The sequence below is a fragment of the Stegodyphus dumicola genome, chromosome 9 (genome assembly GCF_044657685.1).
Source record: "Stegodyphus dumicola isolate Sdum_Otavi_A_Nest chromosome 9, ASM4465768v1".
Lineage (NCBI taxonomy): Eukaryota > Metazoa > Arthropoda > Arachnida > Araneae > Eresidae > Stegodyphus > Stegodyphus dumicola.
In genome coordinates this window covers 152,338,510-152,360,116 of record NC_140776.1, presented here as the reverse complement: position 1 = coordinate 152,360,116, position 21,607 = coordinate 152,338,510, and the positions used below count along the sequence as shown (strand labels likewise).

General features: G+C 32.7%; 1 protein-coding gene across 1 annotated transcript in view; it reads left to right on the top strand.

The window, feature by feature from the left end:
• Positions 1–21,607, top strand: part of LOC118181512 (nose resistant to fluoxetine protein 6-like) — a 59,499-nt gene that overhangs the window by 2,262 nt on the left and 35,630 nt on the right. The window contains exons 2-3 of the mRNA XM_035350671.2: positions 8,766–9,203; positions 21,223–21,455. Coding sequence (XP_035206562.1) covers positions 8,903–9,203; positions 21,223–21,455 — 534 coding nt within the window. The 5' untranslated portion in view covers positions 8,766–8,902. The remainder of the gene's footprint in view (positions 1–8,765; positions 9,204–21,222; positions 21,456–21,607) is intronic.

Below are 21,607 nucleotides of genomic sequence, written 5' to 3'. Positions count from 1 at the left end.
TATTTTTCTAAATTTGCTTTTTTATTGTTCGTCTCAATGTATTAAAGGTAGTATTGTTATTGCGAAAAATTTCGGGTATCATATTTCAATGAAAATACCATTTTCGACAGTTCCCGAATCCATTTGAACGATTTTTTTTTGCGTCCGGACAAAGCAAAGAATTCTTTTTCTCAAAACAGATTGTAAAACAGATTTAAAATGGATTCAAAAAGGATTTTTTCATGACGCCTGTACGTATGTATGTGTGTATCTTGCATAACTGAAAAATGATTTGCCGTAGGACATTGTTTGTATATAGGACTGCTATAACATCTAGTTGTGCACCTTGCTTTTTATTGCAGTTTGCAGTACCAGACGTATATATATATTAATTACATATACTATTTTAATATATATATCCCATACTATTTTGAAAAAAAAAGTTATTTATTTAATGTGAACTTATAAATCGTATCAAAATTATGAAATACATTTTAGAATAGTCATATTTTCCTTCTCCAGAACGATTTCTTAAAGAATAATAATCTCAAATAGTAAAATACAAATATTCCTAGAGAACTGAATCCCGTTTCGTTCCGCATGACTCTTTAAGCAGCTCAAAATAAAGTAAATAAATACTAAAAAGAGAATTAAAATAGAAAATTGAAAAATTATATACAATATTTACACTCCATGCTCGAATGCGACTACAGCGACGTGAAATAGTTTCTCTCTCCATGTACATAAATATGCATAAAAACAGGGTGTCCGTTGGTCATAGTCATTGGTACTTTCAATTACAGAAAAGTTTTAAATGACGAAAATATTCATGTTTGACAGTGTCAAATTAAAAAATAATATTTTCGGCAAGTAACGAAATCTAGCGACTACATAATAACAGTTTATATATGTATTTATTTTAATAATAAATGTCTAACAGTAAATATCAGTTTACTATTGTTCTAAAAAGAATATTTAATAGGGCATACGAGGAGGTCATCCAGTGTTTACATCAGATTTTTTTGTTTAAATTTTTATTCTTTACAAGTAAATAAACTTTTTGTGAGGAAAAAATTACAATAGACTATTTTGCATTCGCTAAATGAGAATTGGACAAATAACTGTCCGAAAGATAACATTTAAATAAATACGCCCTTTCACAGGATCATGGTAATCCAGATTTACTTTAAGCTAAATTCCTGAATAAAATAAAAAAAAAAAAAAAAAAATAAAGATAACATTTAAATAAATACGTCCTTTCACAGGATCATGGTAGTCAAGATTTACTCTAAGTTAAATCCCTGAATAAAATAAAAAAATAAAGGTAATCACAAAATATTTCAGATTTTATATTAGCTCAAAGAGTTTTTTTTTCATTTACACACACATACACGCTTCGAGAGCATTTCGGCTAACACCACTTTGGACTAAAAGTGTTTAAAAACACGCTATGTTTAGAATTTTCGATAGACAGTCTCGCGGGCTGGAGATAAAAGTGTTGTATTGCGTACAATGTAGCTAATTATTCCTTTAATATCATTTAGTTAATCACAAATTCGTTAATGTGTTATAAAATTTGAAATAGATATTAAAACAAATTCAAAATTAGGACTTCCAGATGCCCATATTCTAGTGGAGGACTACGTTATTATTCAAAATTTGATGGCTGTAGGTACAGTTGTTTTCACGGTGCGAGGCACATACATACATTCATGCAGATTGTTCACTATTTAATTTCTTTAAATATAACACAGGGCAATAATATTTGGTGGCAACTATTTGAAAAGTGATTCAACGCTATTGGTGATTTCTCACAAAATGTCGTTTCGAGATTAATAGCCCCTTTGGGATAAAAAGGCATTAGAGATTGAAATTAATAAATAAAAATGTTTTGATATGAATTATAAACAAGTTTTTGCCATTTTATGAGTAAATTTGTCAATAAACTAGCGTGTTTATTGCCAATAACCCCTTTCCTCAAAAAAAAAAAAAAAAAAAAAAAAAAAAAAAAAAAAAGTAGAATTTCTGAAACTGAAAATTTGAGATGATGTTAATTAGCTTATTTATTTTTTCATTTACTTATTTCATCTTTTTATTACTGATATTATTTCAGTTTTTTAAATTCATACTTTTGTAATCTGCAAGTCTTATTTAAATAGTCGTGAATTTATAGTTTTATTAATTTTCATCATACATTTTTTCAACTAAAATTATGATATGTTGGTTTAATATCTGAAAATTAATAGTTATAATAACAATTTATGACGATTCTGTACTATGTAATTCTAAGTTACAGTTGAATGTGAAGAATCTTAACAACAAGCAAGCGAATAAACGCTTAAGTTCGTGAGGTAGAAAACAACAAGTGAGAAGGGGGAAATAACCCTTTATTATTGAAATAAGATTTAACAGAACTCCGTCTTGGAGTTGTACAATAAAGCCGACACTCGGGCTTGAACTTAGAAAACTAAGAACTAAACCAAACTAATCTTAACTAAAAAGATATAGCCGAAGCTATCAAGATTCTAACGGAGTTGGCCCCTTAACGCTAATTGACTGCGAAGCTATTAAGGGCCTAACGTACGGCCGAGCGTAATAATAGCTTAAGAGAGAGTAGCCTAAAAAGGGGACTCGTGCTAGCCAGAATCTCTGGTTCTCTCTAACTTAGCAGAACTTCGCGGTTATATACCACTCTTCCTCATTTGCATTCAAACGTGATTCTTAAACTACATTCTTGCCGAAAGGTTGTAAATTGAAGTTCAGAAGGGACAGGAAAGGAAGTTTAACTCAAAATTTAATTGTTAAATAAATAAACATAATCCTTAAAAGTTAAATATTGTTACGTTTTTCCTATTCTTCTGACACCAGTTGTTACGTTGTTCTTTTACTTCACGTTCGTACGGGGTTCGTAGAATTGGAGTGAATAACGACGACACTTTATGAAGTATCGAAACACACTTTATTTAGCCAAAATTAATCAGGACAGCTACAATAACACTTTTTACAATCGTCGAAGATCTACTATAAACACGCTGGAACAATCAGCGACACAACATTCATGTTATCAGGCTATCACGGTGGAGACAGCTTCCTGCAAAGCAGCCGACTCTGCTTTCCGGAGTACAGCTCCCGACTCTGCTTGGTCGTTCTCGGAACTCCACGTACTCTCGAGACTCTCCACGCTACAACTCGCGATGCACTCGACGACACACGAGCACAGCTCCTGACTCTTCGGTTCAGTCTTTCCCGGAGCTCAACACGCTCTCTCGACGATGCACTAACCGCGATACACTAACAGACTCCTTCAGTCGACTCCACGACTCACTCGGCACTCGCTGCCCGGCTGTCAACTCGATCGACTCCGCAGGGATTGACTCGCTAGACGAGGCACACACACTCTCGATGAGAGGCACACTCTTCTTCTCGATGAAGCACACTTACTGACTGCAGACCAGCACGGTTTATATAGCTTTCGGCTTGTGTTCGGGAACATTCTGGACTAAACCGGTAAGAATTCGTTCCAGAAGGTTCTCCAACCGTCCATGGTATATCGCCAATTTTGTCGCCAAATAGGCGATTTCTCGCCAAATCTGGCAACCCGATTTCCCTTTTCCATTTTCTGGCAACCCTAAAACTGCTTTGCGGGGAAGCCATCTTACCGCGCCTGTACATTTCGCAACAATATTTTAAAAGAGAAGAGAAATAGGGGGAAGAAAACTAAAAAGTAGGCAAAACGGCCGCCTTGTCTTTGGATCACATTTTTTAGTGAAAGCTGTATCAATTTCGAGAGTGAACAGGTATACGTTCCTCTTCGTCAGGAACAAAGAATATTGTCCAAAGAAGTTACTCCTTCTTCGCAGAATTCATTTACTTCTGGGAACCTAGGAAAAGGGACTTGTACCTGTTCGCCCCTGTTTTAATTGAAATCTACGCCAAGCGCAAGCTCACATTTTTGTCTAATTTTAATTTATGTATATATCTATTGTTTCGTAATCAAAAGTGTGTATTATTTCCTTGAAAATGTCTTGAGTAATTATAAAAGTTTTTAGAAGGTTTGAGTTAAAACTGTTTTGAAAATATATAAAAAAGAACACACTAATTTTGAAAAGGATGTGTTTAATGTTTTTATGAAAATAAACCAGATTGTGATTCATCCGATGAAAGTAAAAGAGAACACGTTATCCAAAACGGTTGCACTACAATTATTGGGTTGGAGGGAAAGTTCTGTCGTATTTTAAAGAAAATATTTGAATTCATTTATAAAAATATGTGTTTAATATTAATCAATTATATATGCTCCGTTATTTGTTACAACCTGTTGCCATATTCCAGGTAACCTGTAAATTCCTGTTTTGTAGAAGTTCTCATCCATGGAGTTAAAATAGTCAGCAACTGCCTTAGAAACACTTTCAAAAGACTTGAATTTTTTTCCCGTTAGATAATTTTGCAGAGATCTGAACAGTTAATAATCAGAGGGTGCAATGTCAGGTGAATACGGGGGGTGACTAAGGATTTCCCATCCTAACGCATTCAGTTTTTGTTTTGTAGTGTCACCACTGCAGTATGCGGGCGAGCATTATCGTGATGGTACACTATTCCTTTTCTGGACGCTAATGCTGGCCTTTTTTCTTTGATAGCTGCATTCAATTTATCCAGCTGATTGCAGTACAGATCCGCGTTGATGTTTTTTCCATGTTTCAGCAACTCGTAATACACTGGACCTTTCCTGTCCCACCACAAACAAAGCAGTACTTTTCGTTGATGGATACTTGGTTTTGGAACTGTTGCTGATGATGTTCCTGGTTTGCAGTAAGATTTTTTTCTTTTAATATTCTCGTAAAGAATCCACTTTTCATCTCCAGTAACCAGCCTGTCCAAAAACGGCTCCACATTGTGTCTAATCAGATGTGATGAACATATTCTTACACGATCAGACAAATTCTTTTCCGTTAATTCATGTGGAACCCAAACACTTTGCTTTAACACAAACCCAAGAGATTTAATGTGATCTCCAACAGTTGTATGATGAATGCCAAACTCTTCTGCAATTTCTCGACTTGTTAAATGTGGATTATTTTCCAACATGGATCGCAAAACATCAGTATCGATCTTGGATGGTCGTCCAGATCGAACACTTTCTTTGAGGCTCAGGTCCCCGGAACGAAATTTGCTAAACCATCTTTGACAAGTACGAACATTTACAATATCTTTTCCAAATACCGCACATAAATTTTTACATGCAACAGATGCGTTGCTTCCTTTTTGGAATTCATATAAAATGCACTGAAGTAAATGCACTTTATCTACCGACATGTTTTTCCCTTTAAATATTACAAGTAAATGATGAAGGGTAAAAAGGGGCACCTTTTATATTATACAGCAGCTAAAAAAACAAAACAAAAAAAAAATCCAATTGACTCACTAGCCAGATTTTTTTTTATTTACAAGAAAAATCACCTGCCTATTTAAAATACGACAGAACTTTCCCTCCAAGCCGATACTTAAAAAGTTCGAATAAAAAGATTTGTACTACTCTGTCTTCTTTTTTCAAAGGACTTCATAAATTGAATTACCTAAACGTTGACTCACACAGCGAACAGTTTGTCTTAAGATATTACTTATTACGTAATAATAATAATAAACGAGAGATTAACATAAAGCCTTGAGAGTTTATTCTCTATCACGTGATCTAAATCGCTGCTCATGGTTTTCTCCTCATCAAATATATCAAAACAAAATATAATTACGGCTTCATTAATGCTAGTGAGTTCGTCAGCTTATGTGACTTGTGGCGAAAATGAATTGAACCTTTCTGTTACTGAAACAGACGCCTTTCAAATGCTTCCAAATATTTATCTCATACATATGTAAATAATGAAACTGCGTTGCTTGAAATTAGTGACGCAGTGAGAGGAAGATGAAGAAGCGGTTAGATTTGTATTAAAAAAAGCAGTTGGTGGTGTGATATCCCAGAAAATATAAGAAGTGTTTTTGTTAAGTTCATTTGGAAAAATATTTGATTGCTTAAACAAGTGGTTTTCCTAACCGCATCTGAATAAAAACTATCATATTTAATCTTGCATTTCTTCATTGCTTCATTTAGATTTCTATTGCATACTTTTAACTCAGATTATTAAAATTTTAGTCTTCCATCTGTATACGGCCCACGAGCGGCCGAGCGGTAAAGTCGCTGAACACTGGTAGTTAGGTTCGAGGTTCGAATCCCGCGAACGGGCTGGCTACATGGGCATTTTCGTGGTTTTCCCCATGTGTAACGTAGCTCGGACCCCGTTCGCCGGGGTCTGAGCTACCAGTGTTCAACGACTTTGCCGTTCGGCCTCAAGTGCGCCATAAAATTCCACGAATTTTTGCACTTAATATCATTAATATAATTCTGAGGGAAATTAAATGTACATTCAAAGGATATATATTTGACGAAAGAAAGAATTCCAAGTAAAAATGAGATAATAATATAAAGAAAATTATGCATCACCTTTACAAATAATAATATGCAACTTCCCTTTTGAATTGAAGAATTTGGCAATTCTAAAACTTAAACTGATATATCTAGCAATATTTAAGAAACCGATACTTATTTTCTTCATTGGCCATTCCTAATATTTATTAACTTTACATTATTTACTTTTTATTTGTTTCAAATATAATACTAGTGCACTGCATGTTATCTTTATTTCAATAGATAGTTACAAAAATTAGCTATCTAAATAAACAATATAGCACTGAAACGTATGAAGTTGAATTGATTATCAGTAGCATACAGCGCACAGCAATGTAATGTCATGTAACATTCATTATGGTACTGAACATTTAGAAAGACTTCTGTAAAAGGCTTTTAACGTTATGAGATATGTCGTTCAGAAGATTTTTAACTCAACTTTTTGGATCTGTTATCGACTGAATGAAGAAATGGAAGAATCACAGGAATAAAGAAATTTTGCATTAATATGTAGACCCCCTAATCTCTCCCTACATTTCGATTTTTATTTCTACCTCAAAATATTTTTCATACTTTGATATCTTCCTACTCTTATAATATTTTATGTTCAAAACGAGAAACGTAGAAATTAATACCAAATTTTTGAAAACTGAAAAATGAACCTGAGTTCCCTATTATTTCTATTAAAAGGAAAAATTTAGTTTTCTTATTTCGGCGCTTGTAGACATTATATTTATTTATTTAATGGTTAAAATACCTCTGAAACATTGAAATGTTTTCTGAGTTTTCATAAGGCAATGTTTTTGTTAGCCTAAACGAGCATTACATAAGAAAGCCTATTACTCTCGATACGGTATTTTGTGTCGGTTCACTATAAATATCCATTTCACTTTTCAAATTGTTGCCACCAAATATTATCGCTCTGTAGTATATTTAACGAAATTAAATAATGAAGAATCTGCATGAATGTATGTATGCAGATCAAACATATTGTCAAAAAACAACGGTAGCTAGAGCCATCCAATTTTGAATAGCATAGCGCTGTACCCGAATATGGGAAAATGGAAGCCCGCATTTTTGTTGTTGTCTATTTCACATTTTGTAAACTTTTTAATGAATTTTTGATTAAGAAATTTCAACAATTTCAAAGCGAGCAATGGCAACACTGTGCGAAAAGAAAACAAAACATTTTAATCTCCAGCACGAGAGACTGTCTATCGGAAATTCTAAAGATAGGCCGTTTTTAAATAATTTTAGCCCAAATGCTGTCGAAACGTGTATGTGTGTGTAAATGAAAAAAACGCCCTTTTGGGCATAACAATAAAAACTGGAAGCTTTCAGATTTAATTAAATCTGAACCATTTCATATTTTTTATTTTAATTTTACATTCAAACAAGAGAATGGCTTTTAAAGCTGACTAAACCAAATGAAGAAATATGGTGAGGGAATGCAATGGGCGCTTTGAATACCCACATGGGTTTTATTCACCGTATTTTTTACAATCAAGTCCTTTCGTAGCTTTAGACTGAAATTTAGTTCTTGAATTGCAATGTCTTAGCTACGTAATAGTAGTTAATTATTAGCTACTTTATTAATACATTAGTTACGTAATAGTCCGAAGAAAAAGTATTGTTTCGAAACGGGATATACATATTATTTATATGCTCTAAAGCAAAATGAACAAGCATTTAAGAAAACTATGATGAAACATCATCATTTTCTATTGGAAGAAGATGCGAATATTTTGAAACAAAGGTTTGGTGTCTTGTGTACAAAAGGGTAAAAAATTTTTAAAAAGATAAAATTAAAAGTTTTAAAATTTCATGTTCCATACATTATATAACGTATCTAAACTTTCAATTTTAATATTCCTGGTTAGATAGTACTTTGAATATAAATTTTGTCTACGAATTATCATTTAATCTTTAATTAATAATGCTAAATAGCATTAATTTTTTTATAAATTACTGGATTACTGGACTAATTTTTTTAAGAACTATTACTGGATTTGAAGTGTCTCATAATAATACTTTTATTATTAAAACACAATAACACGCTGAATAAATACTAATTCAGAAGTCAAACAACAAAAATCAGCAATCTGTGAAACAATCTGTGAAAATTTTTGAAAATATAACGCTGACTGTGAAAAATTTTGAAAATATAACGCTGATTTTTGTTGTTTGACTTCTGAATTAATACTTTTATTATTTATTTTTGTTTCACAATAATATGGGATTATTTTAATATAAAATGTTGTACCAGATGGGAATAATGTCTATTAATTAAACCCTGTATATTAAATTAATATTTCTTTTTTTTTTGCAGGATTTGCCTTGAAATAAACGTAAAAGAACTTCCTTCCTTGTGGAATGAAAGCATTCAAACTTACACTACAGCGAGTCTCAATTCTCTACTGAAAGATTTCATACTTTTACTATTCCTGATTACCAAAGATTCTCACTATGTTAGTCAGAGTAGTTATTATTTTTTCAGTGTGTTCGTGGACTTTATGTGTTCTAGCCAAAGAAAAAAATCCATTGGACATGATTGAACCTCAGCCAACAGATTACGAAAATATGACAATTTTAGAAAGATGGCAAAATTTAGAGAAAGGTATGAAACGAGTTGCTAATTCTATGGTGAAACTGATTCTCCCAAAGTTGATGGAAGGCTCAGAGAAAGTAAATTTTACTTCACAATGTATGAGAGACTCGATGCAGTTGATTTCGGGGCTGAAAACTATTAAACCATGGGCACTGAGATGTAAGTTGTGAAAGATCTCTTATTTCTTATTTATTCATTTATGTTATGATAATGAAAATCTTTAAAAAGTAGAATGTATAAAGTTAGTTTAAAGTTTATACAATAAAACTATCTAAAAACGAAAAAGTATAAAATTAATCATAATTAAAACTGCACTAAAAACATACCTCCTTATTGCAAGATTCAGAAGAGTTGGGTGCTTGATATATGTGCATGTCTTCTAATTCAAAATTTCATATATCAAACCTTTCAAACAGAAAATTTCATTTCATTTGGAATACATTTGGATCATTTATCTAAAATACGGATTTTTATTCATGTGATTTATCACCTTCATTTTAAATTTTAGATTTCTCCATTATTGGGCAAAAGGATTAAAATACGGCCCTCGTTATTGATGTATAAAAGTCCTGATTATCGTGATATGCATTTTTTAGAATGTCTTTTACCATTTCTAGGTACGATTTTTGGGTATTTATAGCACCACTCATAGCTTAGAAACGTTCTGCACTGTTTGACCTTCAAAGGTGTTTGTTACGAATAAATCTAAGGAACCTCTCAATTTATCATTACCAAAGTTAACGGGTATAATAAGAAAACTTGAGAATTACGTCACGTCCAAGGTAAGGATGAGCAACAGAATAGACTAAAGAAATAGCACGTAGGGTTATTCAGAAGGCGAGTTGTCTAGTAATTCAAGGGGAAATGAAAATTATCGCCAACGGATATAAGAAATAAATGCCGAACTTGTACTCAGGGGATTTTTTTTAAAAATCAGATTCATTTAACTTCAGAAAGAGGAGTGGTGTGAAATTCAATAAACGGTATAGACATTTATAACAGCAAACAATTTCCTCTTGAAAAAAAAGCAGTAAGAATATATGTGTGTAACAAACAATAAGTACTGCTAGCAGGCTGAACAAAACATGGATAAATATTCCAGTAATATTGCTATTGTTGAGACTAATCTACTTTGTCTGATATCACAGCAAGCATACAAAATTCATCGGGGCAAGGAGGCATAGGTGACAGTACGACTATGCTCGGTTCCGTTCTCAGTTTTGGAGGAAAACACCCCAGCGGGGGATTGGTCCGATTGTCTCCCACCCCTCTTCTCCTACCTCCAATCTCTCGAGGAAACTTTCGATTCACTGCATATTTAGGGTACCCCATGCCGCACAAACACTATTCATTTACAAACATCCATACCTTCTCCGGGGTTCGAACCCGGGACCGTCCTTATGGCAGTCAGCATCACTAACCATTATCCCGGCTGGGCGGTCACCATTTTAATAATCATAAGAAGAATTGTTGGCTTCCTTACATCAGAAATAGGCTCTTGAAACAGTGACAGCAGTACATGAAAACTGAAGTTTAACTTGTCTTCTAGAATTGCATCAGGTCTATGTGCTCATGTTAAGTTGCACATATCTTTAAGAATCGATTACTTTTCTTGTCTCCCTAACATCCTGCCTGAGGCTTCCTATCGCGTAATTTATCTACATGGATGGTTTGTTTGAACTTTTCTGCCGTATTCTGAAGATCTGCTCTCTAGTTATATTCACAATTCCCCGTTTAAAAGTAAAAATTAAATTCATTACAAATATTGCAAATTCAAGATCTTAAGTATGTCTTTCAGTCACTGGAGCGAAATTTATGGTTAGGATTTAAGTCACAGTAATTTGCAGGATAATGCGATTAGAGCAGTGGTCCTCAAACGTTGTCAGCTCAAGTAAACCAAAAAACTATAATTTTTTCTTTGTTTCCCTTTTCGTCTTTTTTATGGAATCGATGCTATCATAAGAAACGTAAATATTACAAAAAGTGAAAATATATCAATATTGTAGAATCGGTATTTATTGCCTAGGAATATGATGTTGTAAACTTACTTCTTAGTTGGCTGTCTAGGGGCTAATAAACTAGTCCAATTTACAAATAACTTGAGTATTTAATTAAACATGAATAGTTGCAACAAACTACAAAGTAATTACATACGTAGAAGGAAATAGATATATTTACAGATGAAAGAGAATCGACCGTCTTTTACATGTGAACATCTTTCAGTCGCATCGTCGTCTTAATGGCGAAATCGTCTGCCTTCTATCATCGGAAAAGTAAAAGATTTATTCTCATAGCTTGTCGCGTCATCCGATTATAATGAATGATGCCATCCCACAACTGCTCGTCCATCCTGATGGAATGCGGCCTCGCATTCTCGTAGCACCACCGTCTACATCTAGGGATCTGAAAAATAAAATAAAAAAAAAAAAAAAAAAAAAAAAAGAGATTTTTAGTTACTATTGAGGGAAAAGTCGTCTTAAATGGTTTATTTCAACCATCTTTTCTCATCATCTTAACATCTTCAGAAATAACGGCTTTATCTCTTCTTCAATGCTCTTTCAGTGTTCGTTCATCTTTAACAGTATATCTGAATACATACATTTCACAAACACGTCTAGATTCGTCTTCGTATTTACGTCTTTTTAAACATCGTCTGAATACGTCTTCTGAATGCGTCTTTTTAGATACCGTCTGGATACGTCTTCTGAATGCGTCTTCTTAGATACCGTCTGGATACGTCTTCTGAATGCGTCTTAGATATCTTCAAGATCCGTCATTCGAATGCGTCTTCTCAAAATCATCTTCTTTAAGCCGTCTTCCTTCATACATTTCATCCTTAGACATCATCTTCAGTCTTCTTACATTAGTCCACGTCTTTAAAACAATAGTCCATTAGTCAAATCAAGAGAAATTTGTCTAGTCGTGAAAAACGTCTAAATCAGGAATCATCAAAATTGATATTTCATTATGAAAGATTTTCAGTTTTCTTCCTGGATCTTCTGAATCTGCTTTTTCGCTTCTTTTTTCTCACCTTCTTTAATTTCTTTTGTTCCGTCTTTGCTTTCCGTATCAGCGTCGTTGTGATCAGGTTTTCTGACTGACTTCTGCTTTTCAATCTTCTCTTCTTCTTCGTTGGTCTCTGTAGATTCTTCGTCTCCAGCGGCTTCTTCTCCTTCTTTATTGTAAGGTATTTCACTGAAATTGTTCTAGTAGAATTCACATTTGATTCATCATCTTTAGCAACTGATTCTTCTTCGGAAAAATGATTCTCTTCAGAATCTCCTTCTGCAGTGTCGTTTCTCCTCGTTGGCTTCGAAGCTAATTGTATTGTGCTTGAGTTTCCTTTTTGCACTAATTCAAATTCATCTTTAATAGCATCATTTTCGTTTACAGAAGAATCTGCGTCACTCGGGACATCATCAGAATTCACAATAAGGAAATCAATGCCACTTGCTTTAACTGTAGATGAAGTATCCAGTTTGATCACATTCTGTATTGTAACAGGAACTATACTAACAGGATTAGTTTCTGGTTTTGGAAGTAAAAAACCATAATTAACAACTTTTTCAAATCCTTCTTCAGAACCATTTCCATTGCAATAAGCATTTTTCAGCTCTTCAGAATCATTTTCAGATTTCTTGTTTTCTGCGATAAAACAAATATTTGATCTAAATGAAGAACCATCAATTTGGAATTCACCTTCAAATCTCTCTATAGGTTTGTTGCCAAATTCCGTTAACTGTAGCTCTGCCGACTTAAGTTCAGGAGAACCTATCTTTTTATGTATATCTTCTCGGATTAGTGTTACTTGACTACCAGTATCTATTAAAGCATCAATTTGCAAATTACCCAAATTAACAGTTTTATGCATTTCTTTCTGACAAGTCTGAGTTATTGGAGTAACAGTTTTGGCATCTTGGATATTTTTAGATGATGTTTTCGAACAATCTACGGCTTTGTGTCCAAACAAATTGCATTTAAAACACTTAAATCCTTTACTCTTATTGTTACAAAAATTCGACTTATGGCCTAAACTTCCACAATTATAACACCTTGGCTCTTTAATCTTACTAGGTACAGCGCGTGTTTTATTTTGTGTGATAGTACTTGAATAACCCTTATTTTTCGTATCTGGAACGCGAATTTTCTCATATATTTTTAATTTCTCTTTGAATTCAGAAATAGTTTTACACCCATACAAAACAATTTTGTTACTACTCTGATCTGGTATCCCATTGATTACATAATCAAGAATTGATGAATCATCAACAGAACCTCGACTGGCTATTTCACGCATGGTAATTAAATATTCGGAAAGTGATTCACCAGGTTTTAAGTGTCGTTTCTGTAACAAATTATGAAGTTGTGCACTGTTTATTTTAGAACCAAATTCAGATAAAAGATTTTCTTTTAATTTTTTCCATGATATTATACCTTTCAAAGACCTAATAAATACTTTAGCAGAACCAGTAAGCAATTTTTTAGCAAACACAATTTTCTGTAATTCCGATAACTTAAATAATTTAAAAGATTCTTCTAAATCACCAATGAAGGATTCAACTGGATATGTATCAGTGCCATTAAATTCAGAAACAGTTTCTAAGATATCACGAAAATGTAGGGAAATATTGCTAGGCATTATAATGTTTTCATTCACTGAGTTATTTGTGAGAGGTGATTCTGACCGAACAGAATTAATATCATCATTTTTATCAGAATCATAAACACTTTCGTTTTCAGATAACTCATCATCGTCATCACTTTCGGATTTTAAAAGCTTAAAATCACAAAGACTATTCAATATCAAATCACAGTTTTTATCAGGATTTGAATCATAATTAAGATGTAACAAATTACACACAGAAATAAAATCATTTGCAGTAAGAGTTTTAAGTAATTCTTGTTTTGTTTCTTCAATATTAAAATCAGATGGAAAACCGCAAAAGTTACGCAATCTAGCTCTATTTTTTCGATCACCCAAAGTTCCAAACACAATTTGATGTAAAAGTTTAATTGACTTAGTAGGCCCAGTCTTTAAAGAATTTGAAATTCTAGGAATAGAATTTAAGGTAGTCATCTTAATTCACAGTATCATAGAACACTATTCTTAGAAGTAACAATGTGGAAATAATCGAAACAAAACTTACTTCTCTTATTTTGTAATATTCATAATGCTTCTTCCTAGGCTCATCGCGGCCGGAGCGCCCAAATCTGTAGAATCGGTATTTATTGTCTAGGAATATGATGTTGTAAACTTACTTCTTAGTTGGCTGTCTAGGGGCTAATAAACTAGTCCAATTTACAAATAACTTGAGTATTTAATTAAACATGAATAGTTGCAACAAACTACAAAGTAATTACATACGTAGAAGGAAATAGATATATTTACAGATGAAAGAGAATCGACCGTCTTTTACATGTGAACATCTTTCAGTCGCATCGTCGTCTTAATGGCGGAATCGTCTGCCTTCTATCATCGGAAAAGTAAAAGATTTATTCTCATAGCTTGTCGCGTCATCCGATTATAATGAATGATGCCATCCCACAATATTATAAACACTTTAAAGGAGAAATGTAAATAAAATCACAATTTCGTTAAACGTTCTCAATGAAGAATGTTCACGCAAGTTACCTAAATTAAATTATCAATTTATTGATCATTATTATATTAAGTTAGTTGAATCGTTGAAATGCGTTTACATATTTTTCCCAAGAAAAGAAAATCTAGCTATATTGACGTTATTCTGTAAGTTTATTTTATATCCGATACTTAGCCTATTTCTGCATACTGTTTTAATTGCTACGTAATTAGAATATAAGATTTTTCAGTAGAATCAGTTTCAAAGAGTTCTTGGTGGTATTTCAATTTGAATATCGATTTTGTTGAAGTAACAAAACATTTCTCTATTTGCCTGTCTGGCAAATAAATGAGTTTATTACATTTCTAGAATAGACTTTCAATCCAGCTATGCTCTTCAATTTTCTCCTTAAAATATTCTCTTATAATTGTTTTTCAGCTGAGTAATATTTAGAGATTATTATTACGATTTATCATTTTAGCAGTTTGCTTTTGGTTGAGAAATATGTTTTAATATGAAATGTTAGCGCTGTTACCCACATTTAACTCATTTATCAAGAGAAAAACTAGTCATTGTAAACATTATACATTATTTGAAATTATGATAACCAAAATCCTATTTTAAAAGGAAAGTATTAATGGTTTCATTACTTTTTATAGTTCTCACCTTGGGTCACTGAAGGGAAAATTAAATTAATTTAAAATGACAAAAATACTTTCTACATAATAAGTCACAGATTTAAACCGTATTTCGTCACATTATTTTTAGGAATAATCATGTTTATTTTCACTTAGAAAACTATTTTTTTTTAAATGCTAAATTCAGTTTGAGATAATCATCGCTTTTCTGAATGCAAAAGATAAGTTTTATGGTCATTAACATTATTCGGTGCATACATATTAGCGTAAACATCTTAATAAAAATTTTCAAATTTTCAGAATGTTCGAAACTTCGGTAATCAAGCGCTTAACAGTTCTTCAATTTTAAAAAGTAATGTTGCTATTTTTGTTTGTCATCTCTTTGCTGTATTCCTCAATTTTAATGAGCAATGTTGCCATTTTCATTTGCCATCTCTTCGTTGTATTCCAAGTGCCAATGGGTTTAGATAGATCGCATGTTTTTTGTTCTCGAACTCAATTTTTGATTTGGTTGCAATTTAAAAATCTGAAGCAAAATTTTCGAAGGAAACACCAGTATTTTGACACAGAATTTCTACAGCTGGAAAAATTACGTTGTATCTGTTCTTAATGCATTAGCTGCAAAATTTCCACTGAGGCAAACGAAAGAAAAATCCTACTTGTAAATAGATTTATTGATTGATTTTTCTGAATGAATATCTAATTAAAATAGCAAAAATGGGTGGAAAATATGAATAAATATATGAAAGTAATTAATAATAAATATAGATAAATAATAATTTATATTAATCATGGATAGTAATTAATAATAAATGTAATAAATACTGGTAAATATATGCAAGTGTGGATGCAGTATATTGTATAAATGTAGTAATTAATTTTTATTTTGTTTATTAGTCATTATTAATTTTTCTTATATAAAAAGATTGCCAAAACGGCGTCAAGATTGTTGCGACAATGCGTAAGTACCAATTATTTGTGTCATAACAAAATAATAACACTAAATCTTATTCTCTGGATTAAACGAAAGCTAAAATAACTTTTAGAGTGGAAATTCTACCTTTTTTCAATGTTAGATACAAACATAGAGAACAAGTCATTTAGCCTCAAATTTATGCGTTTAAATTTTGTTGTTGGTTGGCCCCAAAATGCGCAGACTGTCACACACAAAGACTGATTATTTTAAGTTTATTTATTTGTATCTAATTACAAGAGTTTCAATTCATAAAATATATTTATTATATATCGGTAGTAATAACTAAAGAAATGAAAAACGTGTTATTATTTGAGATGCTTAGCTTTGCCTTCCAGATTATATCAAAAATTTCTTTTAAAATTTTATTTAACTTGCGCAGCGCTAAATGAGACGCATAGAGTCTCATAGTTCTGAGAACCATATTTTGAAGGTTTTGCTATCGAGAGATGTTCCTGGTTGTTGTATCTGAAACATAGAAATTCCTAATTTTTATGACTTTGTTGTACGCTTTATTTTGGAGCTTAGGTCTGCCTTACTTTATAAATTTTCCCGTCATGTTTACGTCTTTTATGACGCAATTACTGAGCAATATACATATCTTGATATTTAAAATTCAGATACCATAGTTCAGATAGTTTTAAATATTCCGCATACAGAAATGCAAAATAATGTGAAAATGGTTTAAATAAGGTTTCTAATAAAGCAAGTCTTGACGTAAAGGAAGACCGTTGACGTAATTTGTGCTATAAAGATTAAGCTGCTGTTGATGGCCTTGTAAAATGAGTAAAATTTCAACTAAAATACCATTGCAATTTTCGAAACAAGTTATTGAAATATATAATAACCAGTTTTACAGAATTAAATGTCTACGCATTTTAATGTCGTTCAACCTATCAGTTTGAAAAGAGCTCGTTTTCTGGCCTTGTGAATGAGAGAGTCATTTTTTATTTGCCTATATATTACCACGAAATGTGGATTTACCAGTTGATTTACCAGACAGTCGTTCAAAATCGGTGATGAATTTTACGGTAGAAGAAAACTGTGAAAAGAAATGTTGCGTGCAATGAGCTGCAATTAATTTACGACCTGCACTCACATTCAATACATACTCGAGGAAACATTTAGACGTTACATACTTGCAGGAAATATGTTAAACATATATTTTTTAATACATTACCAAACGCTTATTTCTGTCTAATAATATGCATAAAAATATGAGCCAAAAATGATTTCATTTATTCTTAGAATGAGATTTTATGTTACTTTAGTTCAAGTGCTTTTGAAGAACTTTTGATTTAATCTACAGCTTTGCAGTTCATAGTCTTGAATTTATACAAATATTTGGACTTTACAAAATTTATTACAGAATAAGGAATGTATCCAGCCTCAAAAATTTTTACAAATATTTTTCTGCCTGATGTTACTATCGTAATTTATATTTAAATAAAGACTGAATTGATTTATAAAGTCTGTTATCTGTAACACAGAAACGCATCAGTTGTTAATTTGTTTGCCTATTAATAGTCAATAACTAAATTGGCAATAGCTAAGTGAATCTTGAAAACCGATTTTATAAGCTTGAAGGCGCAATGGATATGAAATTTTAAGAAACATATACACAAGGATTCTGCAGGGCAGTAGTGAATTATAGAAGTCTCTATACAGTAGATCCAGCATAAAGATCAAATCAAAATGTGTGCTTTGCAAAATGAATAAACTCCAAATACACATACATATATTTTAAACAATGTTAACTTATAATATTTTCATGCGTAGCGAACAGATATAAAGATTTCAGGCTTTTGCAAGTGTAACGAAAACAAAGAATCACTTGTTATAAAAAGTTTCTCATCGAAGGTAAATACTCAAAAATATACTAAGAAATTATAAGGTATTTTCTCTCGCCTTCCAGCATGCCTTCGTGGTGTAGTGGTAGCACACTCGGCGCGCATTCAAGAGGTCCACTTTCGCGCCCCGGCCAGGGAATTGCAGATTTTTCACATGTGCTTGAAAAAACCTAATTAACCTAAAAACTGAAAGGTGGTGGACGATAATTCGTCACCACCAGGATTTGGCGATAGGGTCCTCTTCTTCCCAGTTGCCATTTAAAAGGGGGAGTAGTATTTTCTCCCCCTTTTAAAGGACAACTGGAGTATTTTCTCCCTCCCTCCGGTATGCTTTTGTGTTGTAACGGTAGCACAATTGGCGCATATTCCTCAGGTCCGAAGTTCGAGCCCCGACAAGAGAACTGCTAATTTTTCATGTCTCTATTTTCTGTAGGATGATACAGCAATTTTTTTGTGCTTTTTATCACAAAATTCCGTCCACATAGTGCTCCCAATTATTGAGTACTATTTCACTTCTTTTGATTTAGAGAACACAAAAAGCTACCCCAAATCAAAAATATGATCACCAATAATACAACCTAAAGTCGCAGTTATTTGTAGACAGTTAATGTAAAAATATCAACCAACCAATATTCAATCAATCATTATTCCTATACGTTAAAATAGCTGCTATGCTAGAAAAATTTTTATAGTCTCCGTCGAATTTATTGTCTCAAATTCTTTGTTTTGACCACAATAAAATAAAAGAATATGATTGGCTAGTAACTTCTCTCGAAGGTCTGATTTCTGCAAGGACAAATTAGATATGTGCCCTGATCTACAGTTTCAAGGGGACTTCCTAATCACCCTAAAGTTCATAAACAGTCAATAAAAGAAATCAAATCTAAATTAAAATCAATGAAAGGAATTATATCTGAAACCAATAAAAGTAATTAAATATTACTGAGCAGAGATTAATTAGATGAAGCTTCAAGCTGACTCTAATTAACACTTCAGCTTACACTTTCCAAAATTAATAAGGCATTCTAATCTAAGCTACAGATTAGTATCCTTTGTAATTCTTGAAATGTTTGGAAATACGACAATTATTTAATATTATTGTCTACCAATTTGTCTGTAAAATGAATAATGCGTAATTTTATGAAATATATAAAAATAAAGGGCATGATATTATGTCTACAACAGACTTCTTTGTCCTTTCTTTTTATCATTCAAGGCTGCTTAATTCCATCTGGGAACTCGATACACTGATAATAATGGCTTCAACCGGTCAGCCCCGGGACATTTATACACGGAAATCAGTAAATGCGCATAAAAATGGTCTTTATCTTAAGTTCCAAGGCGAAAGAACTTGTTTCAGAGCATCCTAATGGAATTCTAATCATAAAACCTTTGAACGAATTTTTAACAAGAAACAACGTTATAAGGTTTTATTATGTCTTTAACAATTAAATTAGCGTAGTTAATTATTGATTCTTTGCATTATACTACATTTATCCATTCTAAAAATACGTAAATTAATCTTTAAATAAAAAGAATGAAGAAGAATATAACATATTAACAATTTAACTGTCAGTTATTTTCGCAGTTAATTTAAATTACTGGTAAAAAATGTTACAGTCATGAATGCGCAGTTCAGAGCATTTAAATATATTGTGAGCAGTTTTTAAGTCTCTAATCACTGATGTTATTTAAAATTGTGGCAAAAGAGAGAAAATTAATCTGTTATTTTTTAAATTTATTTCATGGATACATAAATGTTTCTTTACTCTTTCTTATACCATGATAGAAACGAAGAATGTAAAAAAGACTTTGGAGCAACGCCTATAACTTTTCTGTTAAAATAATGAGATTATTTGCCTTTAGTCAAGTTTTTCGGTAGTGATTTTGAATATATATTGTTGCGTTATTTTCTTTCTTCTCCACGTTATTTACGTTATGGGTTCGTGCGGAGTTGGAGTGAATAACGACGACACTCGATGAAATATAGAAACACACTTTATTGGCCAGTATTAATCAGGACAGCTCCAAAGTCACGTTTTACAGTCGTCGAAGATCTACTATAAACTCGCTCGAACAATCAGCGACACAGCCTTCAGGTTATCAGACTATAACGGTGGAGACAGTTTCACTGCAAAGCACCAGAGTACAACTCCCGACTCTGCTTAGTCGTTCTCGGAACTCCACGTACTCTCGAGACTCTCCACGCTACAGCTCGCGATGCACTCGACGACACACAGAGCACAGCTCCCGACTCTTCGGTTCAGTCTTTCCCGGAACTTAACATACTCTCTCGACGATGCACTAACCGCGATACACTAAGAGACACTTCGACCCACTCGGCACTCGCTGCCCGGCTGCTAACTCGATCGACTCCGTACGGACTGAGTAAATCGGAACTAAGTATCTCGCACTCGCACTGACGCTCCGCGTACCAACAGGTTTTATATAGTTTTTGGCTTGTGTTCGAGAACATTCTGGGATAAACCGGTAAGAATTCGTTCCAGAAGATTCTCCATCCGTCCATGGCATATCACCAATTTTGTCGCCAAATGGGTGATTTCTCGCCAAATGTGGCAATCCTGCCTTTCCTTCTTATTTTATGGCAAACCTAAAACTGCTTTGCGGGGAAGCCATGTTACCGCGCTTCTACATTTCGTAACAATATAATAGAGCATATCAAGGTTATTTGCTAGAGGAAAAGATGCATTTCTATTTCTTCTTTATTACTTATGCAAGCGAATGAATATAGTCTCATGTCTTTGCTAAAAATCATTATTTTTATTTCAGAGCATGCCAGTGCTTTCCTTCGAAAACTCATAAATTATTACTTACTCTCTCGTAAAAGAATTTCAATTAAATATTCCTCTTTTAATTAGTATTCTTGTTATAAGAAATGGGTTTCAGTTATTATTCGTATTATAGTTATTTATTCGTAATAAATGTATTCCAGAATTGTGTAAAATGTAAGATTAAATCGCGGCTTGCAAACTGATTTTAAATTTTCGGGCATCACGTTCTGTCCTTGGATAAAATATTGAAATAAGAAACCAATATGTAGTCGCCTTTGTCTTATATAGCGAATAAAACTTGTTTTATGCGCGAATTGATAAATATTTATGTACATCTCTTATTTAGTCATAGATTCAAGTTCCAAACTCATGGATGGCATGCTTGTTGGTTCCTTGTCTTCATTCGGCGCTTATGACGAATGCGTCGACACGGTAGCCATGAGCAGTAGAAGCAAGAAAGAACTTTTTAGAGGCCAGTATTGCACCCTAGATTTGAAACCTCCTATTCCACCTAAGAAAGATTTCTACAAATTAGATGAAGTGTTGGATGAATTGAAAAATTTCTCTAAAGGAGAATCGGTGAGTTAGAATGTATCTCAATACTTTTAATAGTGATAGAGGTAAAAAAAAATCTGAAATGTTTCAGATTTAAAATTACGTCCAAAGGGGCGTTTTTTTAACATTTTTTCTGTTACCATTATTTATTAAATATCTCGTTCATGTCTTTATTA